The sequence below is a fragment of the Suricata suricatta genome, chromosome 3 (genome assembly GCF_006229205.1).
Source record: "Suricata suricatta isolate VVHF042 chromosome 3, meerkat_22Aug2017_6uvM2_HiC, whole genome shotgun sequence".
In the NCBI taxonomy this organism is placed as follows: Eukaryota; Metazoa; Chordata; class Mammalia; order Carnivora; family Herpestidae; genus Suricata; species Suricata suricatta.
The window spans coordinates 175,285,764-175,298,567 of record NC_043702.1 but is presented as its reverse complement, the minus strand read 5'-3'; the positions used below and the strand labels follow the sequence as shown (position 1 = coordinate 175,298,567).

Sequence of the window (12,804 nt, the reverse complement as noted above, 5' to 3'; positions counted from 1 at the left end):
GCAGGCAAACGGTAGGGTGCCTCAAACACGTTAGAAAGGTTTAAATGTATGGATTTGTGTGACCTGGGATGACCTAGTAAGTCAGGTTTGGCGGTACTACATCCGAGGCCATCAGATGTTCCAAAGACGCGCCATGTGAATGAACCACTGAAAAAAGGCCAAGAGTGCGTGTCAGGAGGCACTCGGGCCCCACTGCAGGGCGGACTAACTCGAGAGGGCAGGAGCCTTCCAGGCAGCTGGACTCAGGAGCCTCCAGGTGAAGGACCTGGACGACCTCCCGCTGCCTGCGCTAACACTCGTGCGCCCCCCGCCCCCCCACCTCCTCCAACAGGTCCGAACACTGGAGCTTAAATATCAAGAAAAACAGACACACACAAAAGTGGCTTGGATTATGTAAGTCAGAGGAGGCAGAGCCCACAGCAGCTGTCCCCCACAGCACACCCCCAAGGTTCCTCCTCGGGGGCACAGCAGCTCTGTCAGTGACACAAATGCAGGGTGGCAGGTGGCTTCTGCAGCTTAACGCTTTAATTTGGGGGGGTTGGAAGAATACATGAGTTGCCTTGTGCCCCCCCCCACATCCTAACACCTTGGGGACCAGCCAGGCCGACCCAAATGGAATCCAGAGCGAGAGGGGCGTTGGGTTCCCCGAGGAAAGGGGGCAGATCCAGAACAGGGCAGAAACGGTGACCGTTATCTGTATGAAAAAGTAAGGAGACTCCAGGTAAGAAGGACTAGCGTCAGTCACACAGCAACTCGGGAGAAAAGGGAAGAGAAGGCAGTAGGAAGGAGAAAAGCCAGCCAGACGCCACAGCCGGAGTCTCCTGGCTTCTTCTCAGCGTTAGTGGGAAAGACACAGGAGGTGTATTAGCACCGAGGATCAGGGCTCCACAGCAAACGGATCAAATCCCCAACAACTCTTTTTGGTGCTTTTTACTGCCTGGCTTGCTCTGGGTCTCGGCTTATTTTTTTTGAGAATTTGAGATTATGGGTGTTTCTCCTGAAGTTCAATATCAGGACACAAACACACACAGGAGATGAGATTCTGCCACGTAATCAACGTTAGGGCCCAAGTCGCTGGCTCTCCGGGCCCCACTTTCTTAGCTATATGATGATGTAATTCTACCTTCAGCAGCGTCCCCTCTGGGAAGACTAAATTTGAGAAGCAAATAGAAAAACCATGGTTATAATGAAGGGACTATAAATAAAAAATATACTTAAAAAAAAAATCAGGGTGCTACACTACAACCCGTTCAATATCAAACACCACCCCAGCTTCTGCCAACAAGTAACCAGCACCAATATTTTAAAGATGGTGAGAAGACCCGTTTCTGGAGGATAAAACAAAGCACACGGAGCACAGCCTGGACCCCCAACCACCCACGAGCCAAGTCCCAGCCCCGCTCTGGGGTCAGATAGTTACATAGAGGTCATGTCATTGAGGGCGTGGTCCAGCTCCTCGCTAATGGCCTTGTACTTCAGTTTCTGGGCATAGAGCTCATCTGGACAGGCACGGGAACACAGGGGAGACCCAGGGGACAGAGTGAAAGGTATCAGAAATAAACGAAGAGAGGGAATCATCAGAAATTAGGAAAAGTGTGAGTGTGGGTCTCAGCACGAGTTAGGAGGAATCCACTCTTGGTGTCCATGGGCGGGCTGCCCACCCGACCACCGGGCTTTCTTGCCACCCCCAGGCCACTGCAGTCAGGGTGGAGAACGCGGCCCGGGCACGTGACTAGACATCCTGCTCCTGAAAGCCACAGGTGGATACCACTCCCCACCCAGTTCATCCAGTTCCCAGCAGGGATAACACTTAAGTAGATGAAAACAGAGAAAGGGGAGAGCACACTTGAATATTCAGACACTTCTCTATCTACCAAGCAAGACCAGAACTCTGGGCCCCTCGGCTCTCCAGGCTGCCCTGCCCCAAACTCTCCCCGGGTACGAGAACCACATGCCACCCAGAGCACCCCTGGGCAGTGCTGCCAGAGTTCTCAGCGCACACTGTCCCTCGTTAGAGTGCGCACAGCTGCCGAAATGTGGGGCCAAAGCCCACTGAGAAAGCCCCCCGGACTGTCCAGGGCCGAGACACGGACGCCCCACAGCCGCGTCTCCTGCCGAGGCCCTCCACCACCGAAGCGATGAACAGGACGGCTGAGTGTGGTCGTGGCGCAACAATGCTCTCACTGTCCCCTCCGCGTATGGCTCCCCTTTCACCCCAGAGACCACCGTCTCAGACTCCAAATCGAAGGTAAAGGCAGCCATTGCCAGTCTCCTCCAAGAGAAGGATCTAAGTTCCAGAATACTAGGTAAAGTCTTACTGAAAGGGAGAGGTTGTATATGTAAAAACCCAATTCTAGGTGCTGACCCATTTCACCTAGCTGTGGCACAGGACAGGGCACGAGACGGGCGCCGGGTCGCCACCAACTCTTTTTGGTGCCCAGGGAAGGAGGAGAGCGGTCAGTGGGCAAGGTCCTCCTGTGGCTCTCGGGTCCCGCTCCCAGGCCCCTACCTTCCAAGTCATCGATCGTCTTCTCCAGCTTGGCCACCGACCTCTCGGCAAACTCGGCACGGGTCTCCGCCTGGGGGAGGTGCGGCACCCGACGAATCAGAAGCGAGCGAGATGCAGAGGTGCTCTGTCTCCCCCACCTTCTACTTGTACACCCTTCATTCCGAACCAAAGCCAGCTGGTCTGAGTCCGAATTGGTGCCTCATGCACCTGTAGATAAGGACCCCTCCCCTGGGAGCCCTAGCTCACCTCCTTGAGTTTATCCGTAAGAATCTTGATCTCTTCCTCATATTTGTCTTCCTTTTGTGAGTACTGGAACAGAAGTCAGAATGCGAGGTTCAGAGCTGCAGTCGCTCAGAGACGAGCCTGCCACCCCGCCTGCCACCACACTCCCTCTTCCAGGGAGCAGGCTCTCGGGATTTCGGATTTCAGTGTGCTGGCTGGCCCACGAGAAAAGAGCAAAAGATCCTTAAGATCCACAAGTTAACGTCCTCGGGGCCTTGATACCCTCCAATTAGAATCCTCTGAATTAGTCATTTTTTAAATGGACCTAAGCTTTGATCTTAGTCAAATGAACCCAAGGAGGCTTTTTCCTTCCTCCTGCTTAACGAGGAGGCGCGGCGCCCCCCCCCCAGGCCGCGTGGCTGTGGTTCCAACAGTCCCGTGAGCCCAGGAGCCCGCTGTCTCCCCATTGGGCTGCTGGAGAACTTCTCGGGGCCCGTGATTACTGCTATTTGGCACAGCGGCATCAGCCTGAGGAGAACATGACCCCCAAGCCTGAGACCACAAAGTGGTCTGAACTAAAGCAATGAAAGCGCGTGGCCATTAGCCCCAGAATGTGGCCGGCGAGGACGTCTCACCAGACTACGCAAGGACTGGGTTTCTCCAGTCTCTCATCAGGGCAGGGCTGGGGGGGCCCAGGCCCCAGAGCCTGTCACTGTCACAACCAGCCCCTACCTTCTCCGCCTGAGCCTCAAGAGACTTGAGGTTGTTGGTGACATTCTTCAGCTCCTCCTCCAGCTCAGAACACTTACTGTGAATGTTTTACATACCGCAGGAGAGGAAAGGGGAGGGAGGAGAGAATAAAAAAAAAAGGGAGAGAGAGACACACAGACGTGAATTGAACCTATATGTAGAGAGAGCTGGAAGGCATATGGGGGAAAAGAGGAGTTCCCAGGTCAGCCCTCCCCCCTCTACCGCAGAGCCTGGCGGACGCCGGGCCCTCCTGGGCTAGGACTCGGAGTGCCGGATGCCGGTACCGCACTGGAGAGAAAGCACTACAGGCCAGAGTCCTAACGGCCACCTCGGGTGGAGGTGGCAACAGGTGCCTAACCCAGAGTCCCCAATCACCCCAGGGACGGAGAGACCCTGCGGAGAGGCGAGAAGCAACTAGGAAAGAAGAGATGAAAAATGCCAAGTGAGAGGGTAAGAATGGAACATTCCATGAAGAGATGGGAAAGCACTCAACAAACTGACCGGTGGAGGGGAGGCAGCTGCAAAACAAAAACCAAAACCAAACCACACGGAACCACACTGCGCGTAACCTCGCTGCGGTCTAAGGGTTAGTACCTTTTCTTCAGCAGCACTCAGACACTTCAGGTTCTGGTCCATCAGTCTGATCTGCTCATCCATCTCCCGGCAGCGGCTGTTAGTGACAGTCACGGGGGTCGCACAAGCCAGGTTGTGGGGGGGGGGAGAAAGGTCAAAAAGGACACAGCGAGAAAACAAGCAGCAAAACGAAAAAAAAAATGTTTTTCAAAAAATGGGAAGAAAACGCCACCATGGACGCGGTATGTCATGTCTGGGGGGGGATGGAGAGGAGGCACAGATATATATGCATCAGCACGACTTTGTTAAACAAGGCCCAGAAGGTGCCCGACGGGAGCTCCCCAGGCCTGCCCCGGCCCGCAGGCCCTCCCCCGCCCCGCCGGGCTGGCCACGCGATACGAAGGAGCCAAGGCTCAGGACAGGCAGAGGCGGACTTCGGTGGGAGGAGCCCGTAGGCCCTGCCAGTTAACTGCTCGCCATCTGCCCATTAGTCTTTATTTCCCCTCAATTTGCAAACTGCCCCTTCGAGAAATAAAGGACACTCATCTGTCACCTGTCACTAGTGAACAGAGGTAAGAGCCCACCGCCATTCTTAGGGTCCAAAAGAAGCCCCCTCTCTAGGCTCTGTTTAACAAGGTTGAAGGAACACCCGTTCACTCACATTGATGCGCAAGCCAGAGGGGAAGGGACAGAGCGGGGGGCCGAGGTCTGGGGAGCAAGATACTCACGACTCTGCCAGCTCGGCCCGCTCCTCTGTGCGCTCCAAGTCCCCCTCGATAATCACCAATTTCCGGGCCACCTACAGGAGACCCGGACGGCCCTGAAGCTAGAGGAAGCCATTTCCCTCCCCCGCAGTTCTTTCCAGAAGCCCGACGACCCCGGAGAGAGGGGCAGGGGCACGGCAGCGCACCTCTTCGTACTTCCGATCCGCCTCTTCCGCGATGTGCTTCGCTTCCTTGAGCTGGATCTCCTGGAGTTCCATCTTTTCTTCATCTTTTAGGGCTCGGTTCTCAATCACCTTCATGCCTCTGCCAAACGCAGGACAGACGTGGCCCTCGCGGAGCTGCCGCCAGCCCCGCCCGGGGGGCCCTGACCGGCACCCCAGCAGCCCGCCCTCGCCGCCTGCCACCCAGGACTCCCGCAGCACCCTCACCTTAGCTTGTTTTCTTTAAAACCTTTTCAAAAAGAGTGATCTTCTCTTATAAAAATAACACACGTTTAAGAGGCGCCTGGTTGGCGCAGTCAGTTAAGCGTCCACCTTTGGCTCACGTCACAGTCTCCGGGGGGTGAGCTCGAGCCCCGGGGGCTCTGCACGTTCTCGCCCTCCCTCTGCCCTCGCTCACTTGCACTGTCACTCTCTAAAATAAGTGAATAAATAAATAAACGAAAATTAAAATGGTAATAACTTCCTACACTTGATACTGAAGTGCATGCTTTACACGCACAAAGTAAGCCTTTCCAGTCCTGCTCACCAGAGGAAACTCTTCATAAACTTTCCAGAAACGTTTTACGATGATAAAGCCGAACAAACGTCATCCCCGCTTTCCTACACCCCAACAGAATGACACCCTACCCTGTTGTGTAACAGGCCTTCCTCACTTTCTAGAGTTTGCACCCCGCTCTGCAGTACGAGCGTGCGGCCACACAACACCGTCGCCCAGCGGCACGGTGTCCGCGTGCATCAGACAGGGCATTTGTGACCCAACGCACGTCAGCACGCGCCTCTGTTCCAGCCCGCCGCACAGCGGCAAGAAGTCCACGGACTATTCTCAACAACAGCCACAAAGGTGAGCTGCGATTCGGTTCTCAACCCTGGGCACACATAAAAATTATCAGGTCAACTCTGAAACCATCAACACCCAGGGAGCGCCTGGGTGGCTCAGTCGGTTAAAGCGTCTGCCTTCAGCTCAGGTCACGCTCTCACTGTGAGTGAAGACCCGCACGGGGCTCTCTGCTGTCCCTGCGGAGCCCGCTTCAGGTCCTCTGTCCCCAGTCCCCACCACTGCTCATGCTCTCTTTCACTGTGTCAAATATAAGTAAATAAACTTTAACTCCCCCACGGCCCCCAGCCCTCGCCCCCATGGTTGTAACGGCGCGGCCAAGGTTAAGCAGCTCACTTGGCTCTGACCGCCGGGCTCCACCTCCAGGGTCTCGGCTTCTCGGCTCAGGGGAGGGGCTGCGGGTCTGAATCCCCCCAGTGCCGGTGCTGCCGGGCTCGGGCCGCGCCTGCAGAACTGCTGCTTTGCAGGGACCCATCTCACAACTAAGGCCACGATTCACGAAGTGGGGGCCATCCTGGTGGCCCTAGGTAACGATCATTAGATCAACTTACAGGGTAAGCTGTAATTTGTCGTGTGACCAATGACAAAAGGTCAGGAGCCCAGGGAACCCTCGCTCGCCCTGAGTGTCGCGGGCTCCCCCACTCACCTCTCACTCTCGTCGGCGGCTTTCTCGGCCTCCTCCAGCTTCTGCAGGGCAGTGGCCAGGCGCTCCTGGGCCCGGTCCAGCTCCTCTTCAACCAGCTGGATCCTACGGTTCAAGGAGGCCACCTCAGCCTCGGCCTGTGTGTGGGCGAGAGGAGGGACAGAAGCAGGACAGAGATCGGGGTGAGCCTCGCAGAAGCCGGGGTCCGACGGGCAGCGCCCGTCCCAGTGCGGGCGCGGGCACGGCGCACACACGCCCATCTCCCCGTCCCCACCAGCTGACTTCCGGGCGCTCCGCAGGAAGGGCGGCTTAACGCTCAGTTCCCTGCCCAGCCCAGTGCCAGTGAGCGCTGCCTCCTTTCTGGACTCGGGTCCAGTTCCTGAGCGCACTGGTGTCAGGAAAGGCGTCTGGTGAAGGGCTCCTTCTGCCTGAGCCCGGGCGCCCCGCCCCCTCTGCAGCCTGCTTTCAAGTGTCTCATTAAGTGGGAAACTAAGAAGGAACTTCTTTTTTCTAATCTTAAAAAAAAAGTATGTTTTTTTTAATTTTAATGTTTTTCTGAGAGGGAGGGAGGGAGAGAGAGAGAGGGAGAGAGAATGAGTGGGGGAGGGGCAGAGAGAGAGGGAGACACAGAATCGGAAGCAGCTCCAGGCTCCGAGCTGTCAGCACAGAGCCCGACGCGGGGCTCAAACCCATGAACGGGGAGATCATGACCTGAACCAAAGTCGGACGCCTAACCGACTGAGCCATCCAGGCGCCCCAAGAAGGAATTTCTTAAAGAAGGAATTTTAGGGGCGCCTGGGTGGCTCAGTGGGCAGAAAAGGTCCCGCTCATGATTGTCCCTGTCACTACGTTTTTGATGGGGGCAAGTATGCCGCTATCAGAGCCACGAAAGGACCCACTCGGCTCCGCCTGCTCCCCAGTTCGGACGCGTACCGGAGCGCCCGGTTAACAGGATCCCTTCTCCAGTCCAAGCTGTGCCTGGACTCCATTACCCTGATTTCCTCCCAGCAGTCAGGGCCACCAGCCCCTCTGGGGAGGGACACCGCCCAAAAGAATCCTGTTTAACAGACAGGTTGTTTGGCACAAAAATTTCCAAATACAAATATGGGCGATTCCAAGTCCCGTAGGGTCCGGAGCTATATAACCACCACCCACAGAAGACAAGTCACGAGTCCACATAACTCGAAGTTACTAAGAACCCATTTGTGTCTCTACCGCACCGGTCCAAACACCACAAACGCCAGGGTCCCGAGATCCCGTCTCTTCCAGGAAAACAGACGTGTCCCGGGACACACCTCACCTCCCAAGCTCAAGGAGGCGACAACTCGAGACGAGGACAGGTCAAGCTCTCAGACAAGGACTATGAACCACGGCCAGAGGGATGAGTGAGCCCATCTCCCCTCAGAGGCCGAGGACTATAAAAAAGTATTGAAGCAGATTTGGAGAAAGCTCATAAAATCTGAGTCTCCAGCCAGCTCACCAGTAGTTACCCAAATGGAGAAGACAACAGGCTATGGGGGTGGGGTGCCCAGTTTCCATGACAACAAGCTGGCACGGGCAGTTTCTCCCACAGATCAGCATTTACAACAGACCTCTTCGAGAGGCGGAAGAGGGAGGAGAAGGCACATCTCGGTGCCCTCCCGGGGCACGCACACTCTGTATCAAAAGCAGAACCTGCCAAGGTGCCCCGGCCACGGCTCCGGAGACCCCGCCGGGGGCGGGGGGGCACGCCAGTCACTGTTCTCCTTTTGCCCCGCCTGCGGATGATCAGTTCTCTTCGCACGAAACAGAAGTTGGCAGAATCTAGATCAGGGCTATGCCTGTGAGAAGACTCTTCCTTCAAGCCAGGACCCGAGCGCAACGCCTGTCCTTCGGGTCAATCACGTCCTGCAAGGCGCGGTGGGCAACCCTCTGCGAACCCGAAGGGGGGCGGGCATTAAACCCTGCGCTGCTCTAATCACCCTAGGGCTCGCACGGCCAGATGTGGTTGTCAACTTTCAGCCCGTCCACCTCTGCGCGGCCTGGAGGATACACTGAGGTCTTTCCCCGGGTAAGAACGGGAAGGAAAGACCCCCAAGGGAGGCGGCAGGACACAGCAGCAATTCGGTCACATTAGAAGACGGCTGACCACATGGGGCGACTGGGGGCTCGGGCAGTTGAGTGTCCGACTTCAGCTCAGGTCATGATCTCACGGTTCGTGGGTTCAAGCCCCACGCCGGGCTCCGCATGCTGACCGCTCAGAGCCTGGAACCTGCTTCAGATTCTGTGTCTCCCTCTCTCTCTGCCCCTCCCCCGCTCGCATTCTGTCTCTCAAAGGGGAACGTTTAGAAAAAGCAAGCGAGCGTGCAAGCAGATGGCTGCCCACAGCTTCAGCCAGGAAAGGAGTTCGGCTCACGCCCTCCCGTCCTCCAAACCCAAGGGCTTCCCCAGGCCCGCCACCCTCGTCAAGGCGGGCAAGTGCTGGGGCACTGGTGCTCCGAGGCAAATCAGGGCCAAGGACAGAGGAGGATTAGCCTCAATCTGGCATTCTGCCACTCCGGGGCTTCTCTTCTTAGACAAAAGCCACAGATGAAATTTTGATCAAAGGAATCCAGAAATGGAAATGGGAGGTGTGGGCCTGTGAGGAAAGGAGCGCTCTGGGGCCCCCCGTGTCCCCAAGTGTCTCCACCCGGGGGACACTGTGTCCTCAGGACTTTAAAGTCACGTGGGGGGGGTGGGGGCAGGGGGAAGGCAGGGAGCAGAGCTATCTGTGGGCGGGTAAACAAAGGTGGAGGCTACAGAGCAAAGGGCCACAGCCTGGCAGCCTGGCCCTGGGAGCGGGTGCCCTACAGTGAGGGACACACAAAGGTCCTCAGCAGGAGGGTAAATCCAAACCGCAGGAGGGCGAGAATGCCCCACACCTAGGAGAGCCACACAACAGGCGCTCCAACCTCTCCAGAGACTAGAAATGGGGAATAAGGCCAAAAACCGGCTTTATTTTTTTTAAGCTTTGTTTCTATTTATTTTGAGAGACAGCGAGGGCACAGATGAACAGGGGAGAAGTGGAGAGCGAGAGAGCAAGAGAATCCCAAGAAGGCTCTGCGCTGTCAGCACACAGCCCGACGGGGGTCTTGAACCCGTGTACCGTGAGATCACGACCTGAGCCAAGGTCGGCCGCCTAACCGACCGAGCCACCCAGGTGCCCCAAGGCCTGCCGTTTTAAAGCACGTGCTTCTTCAGTAGTGTTCCTTGATATTTCAGACCAGAGAAAAGGAGGGAAATAGCAGACTGAGTTAGGAGAGAGGTATTAAAAACAAATAAGGAAAACTGTACGTATACTTACAAACAGCTAACGAGGTAAATTTATGTTCTGTGTGTTGTTACCAGCACTACCAGAAGAACTGGACAGCACAGCCGAGTATGTTTCTGCCCGTTTAACTTTAGCAAGAGCTGCACAGAAGGTTCCAGGTCAACGCACACCTGACCCGGCGCCGCACGTGAGAGGTCAACCTCCAAACTGGAAGCGGAAAAGCAGCACGGGTCCCAGATTCTTGCAGCTTCGCAGCGAAGAGTGAAACGTTCACACAAAGCAGCCGGGAAAACAATTAAGTGACAATCCCACTAACAGCACGAGATAGCCTCAGGGAGTGCCCAGTTTCCAGCCCCAGAGGAGGGAGGAGCCTGCAAAACCCACATTCCCGAATCCCAAGCACCCCCTCCCTCCCCAGGGGTGTCTCCTCCTCAGGAGTTCAAAGTTCACCAGAGCAGAAAGTCAAACGGTGAAGCTCCCTCAAGCTGGGGAACAGAAAGAAACCGGTTTCATCAATGTTTAACCATCACCTACTTCCCCATCTGAGGACTTCCTCACGGGCCCGCAACTTCGTGAGCTGCGCAGGCACGGAGGAAGGCAGAACTGAAGAAATATCCAAAGCTGCTCACTCTGCAGTCTATCACCCAAGTCACCTGGGAAGACCAGGGGAAAAATGGAGCCAAACTTTCCTGCAGAGATGAAACCTAGGGGGAGAGGGGCCCGGGCGGAGGGATGTCACCCACCCTAGATCTATCCCCAGGATGCTCGGTACTTGAAAGTTGAGCCTAAGACTCTGAGGCACAACACGCGGTGCCAGTTCTGTAACAGCCGCCCTGCCTTCTGTAAGGGCGCCTCACCTCCAGAACAAGGGCGATGAGCAAGTGTCACTAGCCAGAAAGAGTCACCCAAACACTCCATTTCCCTTGAATCCATAAGCAGAAGTTACTACACAGGGGTGCCTGGGTGGCATAGTCAGTAGGCAACCAACTAACTCTTGATTTCAGCTCAGGTCATGATCTCATGGTTGGGGAGTTCAAGCTCTGCACTGACAGTGTGGATGCTGCTTGGGATTCTTGCTCTCTCCCTCTCTCTGTTCTCCTCTGTTCTCCTCCCTTGCCCCCTTGCTCTCGCTCTCTCTCTCTCAAAATAGGTAAAATAAACTTAAAAAAAAAAAAGTACCAATATAATGAACAAAAGGGGAAATGCTCTGACAGAGAAGTCAAGCCCCCAGCATTTCCTTGCCCAGGTATAAACGTGAAGGAGCATTCTAACAACCCTTAAGTATTAACCCGGAGGGCAGCTGCTCCCACTTTCCCCCCAAAACAGGAATTCTCAGCCACGCGCCAGAGAAGCAGCCAGAAAGAAAAGTTTTTTTCACCAGGAAAGAGAAGAAGAAGAAATACCAATAAACCGCAAAAGTCCTTCATTAGGTCTTCAAATTTTAGCAACAGTTACTTTTCTCTCCAGCCTCTAGATTCTCCAAAACTGATCCAAAAATATCAGTTCCACCCACCAGCCAGCACCTTGGGCCCTGGGAAATCTTGTGGCTTACTGGAATTACTAGACGCCTTCGAAACAGAGAGCAGTTTCAAGAAGAATCACCATTCATTTCATCAACATTTTAGGTTCCAACTTTCAGCTGAACCAGTATTTATTATCTTTTCAAAAAAGAGACACCGTGGTGGGTACCTAGGAAAGCATCGCTAGCGGTCCCTTGGAACCCATTATTTTGTCTGCATGAACCATACCGCGGAGGCCAACCAGAAACTGGCACTCAATCCGACTCTGCCACACAAACTGGCTTATCAGCTGTGCTTGGAAGAAGTGTTCTTCACCGGCTGGACCCGCACTGATTACACCTCAGCAAGAAAGGCCTGAATCTGGCAGGAGTCCCCGCCTTCCAGGTCACCGTGGGTAGGGCCAGGCGACTTTTGTTGGCTCGCACGTTTGCACCAACAGAGCGAGCGAAGTACCAACTCCTCCTGCGCTGCTTCGCGTCGGTTAACAGTGGGTTTAGCAGTAGCCCCCAAAGAGGAAAGAGCCCCAGGCCGGAGGACGGGAGGCGGTGGCTGTGGCCTTAACCTCCTCCAGGGAGGGCACCGCGCTTCCTCTCGGCCGACTGCAGCCTCATTTCCTGAGCAGGAGGAGGGAGCGGAAAGGCTGCCAGCAGGCCTGGCCGGGGGCTTTCCGGTGTTCCCACCCCCAACCCCCACCCTTGCACAGTAAGTTGGCCCTGCCCCTCCCAGGCCAGAGCAGCACCCACCTACTCTCACCCTTTGGGCCGGAAACCTCTAGCGAGAGCGAATTTCCCCCCCACCCCGCCCTTCACCGAGGAGTGGGGGAGGGAGAGGCCGCTGAGCCCCTCCCCCAGCCGCGCCGGTCTCCGAGGGACTGAATGAATGAGCGGGGAGATAGGAGGAGGAAGAAGACCACTTTCCAGGCCCCGCGAGGCTCAGTTCCTTCAAAGGTCAAGCCGGCTCACCCGAGCACCCAGTTCCCCCTTCGTCCGCCCCAGGTCCAGGCGCCGTTGAGCCCCACCCATCCGTCGAGCTCCAACTTCATCCCCAAGCGAGCCGGCGCCCGCGGCCCGCGCTCCGCCGCGAAACGAGGGCCCCCATCCGGGGTCCCAGCCGCTGCACCGCCCGCTCCCCCTTGCGCGCCTCGCCCTCTCCGTACCTGCTCCCGAGCCCGCCTTTCCCCCTCCACTTCCCGCTGCAGGCGCTCGGCCCTCTCCTCTGCGTCATCAGCTTGCTGCTGCAGAACCTGGATCTTGCGCTTCACCGCCTCGATGGTGGTGATCCCGGCCATGGTGCCCACCCAGCCCCTGCTCGCTCTCGGCTTCCTGCCTCCTCCGCTCAGCGCTGCAGCAGCTTCTCACCCCCACTTCCGCCTGCTCCGCCCTGAAATACCGGAACTCGCCCACCCGCCCGGATGTGACGTCACCGCCGCGCCCTGCCGCGCCAGGCCCGGGGCGGGCGCCCCTCGGCCCGAGCGCCGGGCGGGGCCTTTCCTCGCCCAGCAAAGCGGGGCGGGGCAG

The 12,804-nt window shown here is 56.5% G+C and overlaps 1 protein-coding gene across 10 annotated transcripts in view; it reads right to left on the bottom strand.

Moving 5' to 3' along the window:
- The window catches only part of TPM3 (tropomyosin 3), a 24,277-nt gene that overhangs the window by 6,130 nt on the left and 5,343 nt on the right, over positions 1–12,804 (bottom strand). Inside the window, exons 1-9 of one of the 10 annotated variants that reach the window (XM_029936100.1) lie at positions 12,444–12,668; positions 6,482–6,615; positions 4,965–5,082; positions 4,783–4,853; positions 3,464–3,539; positions 2,756–2,818; positions 2,510–2,579; positions 1,421–1,499; positions 497–694 (exon numbers count right to left, since the gene is read on the bottom strand). In XM_029936100.1, the coding sequence (XP_029791960.1) occupies positions 691–694; positions 1,421–1,499; positions 2,510–2,579; positions 2,756–2,818; positions 3,464–3,539; positions 4,783–4,853; positions 4,965–5,082; positions 6,482–6,615; positions 12,444–12,575 (747 nt within the window). In that variant the 5' untranslated portion in view covers positions 12,576–12,668 and the 3' untranslated portion in view covers positions 497–690. Of the gene's footprint in view, positions 1–496; positions 1,500–2,509; positions 2,580–2,755; positions 2,819–3,463; positions 3,540–4,075; positions 4,152–4,782; positions 4,854–4,964; positions 5,083–6,481; positions 6,616–12,443; positions 12,669–12,804 lie in introns of those variants that run through there. The other 9 variants (XM_029936098.1, XM_029936095.1, XM_029936092.1 and 6 more) reach the window with 9 other exon arrangements.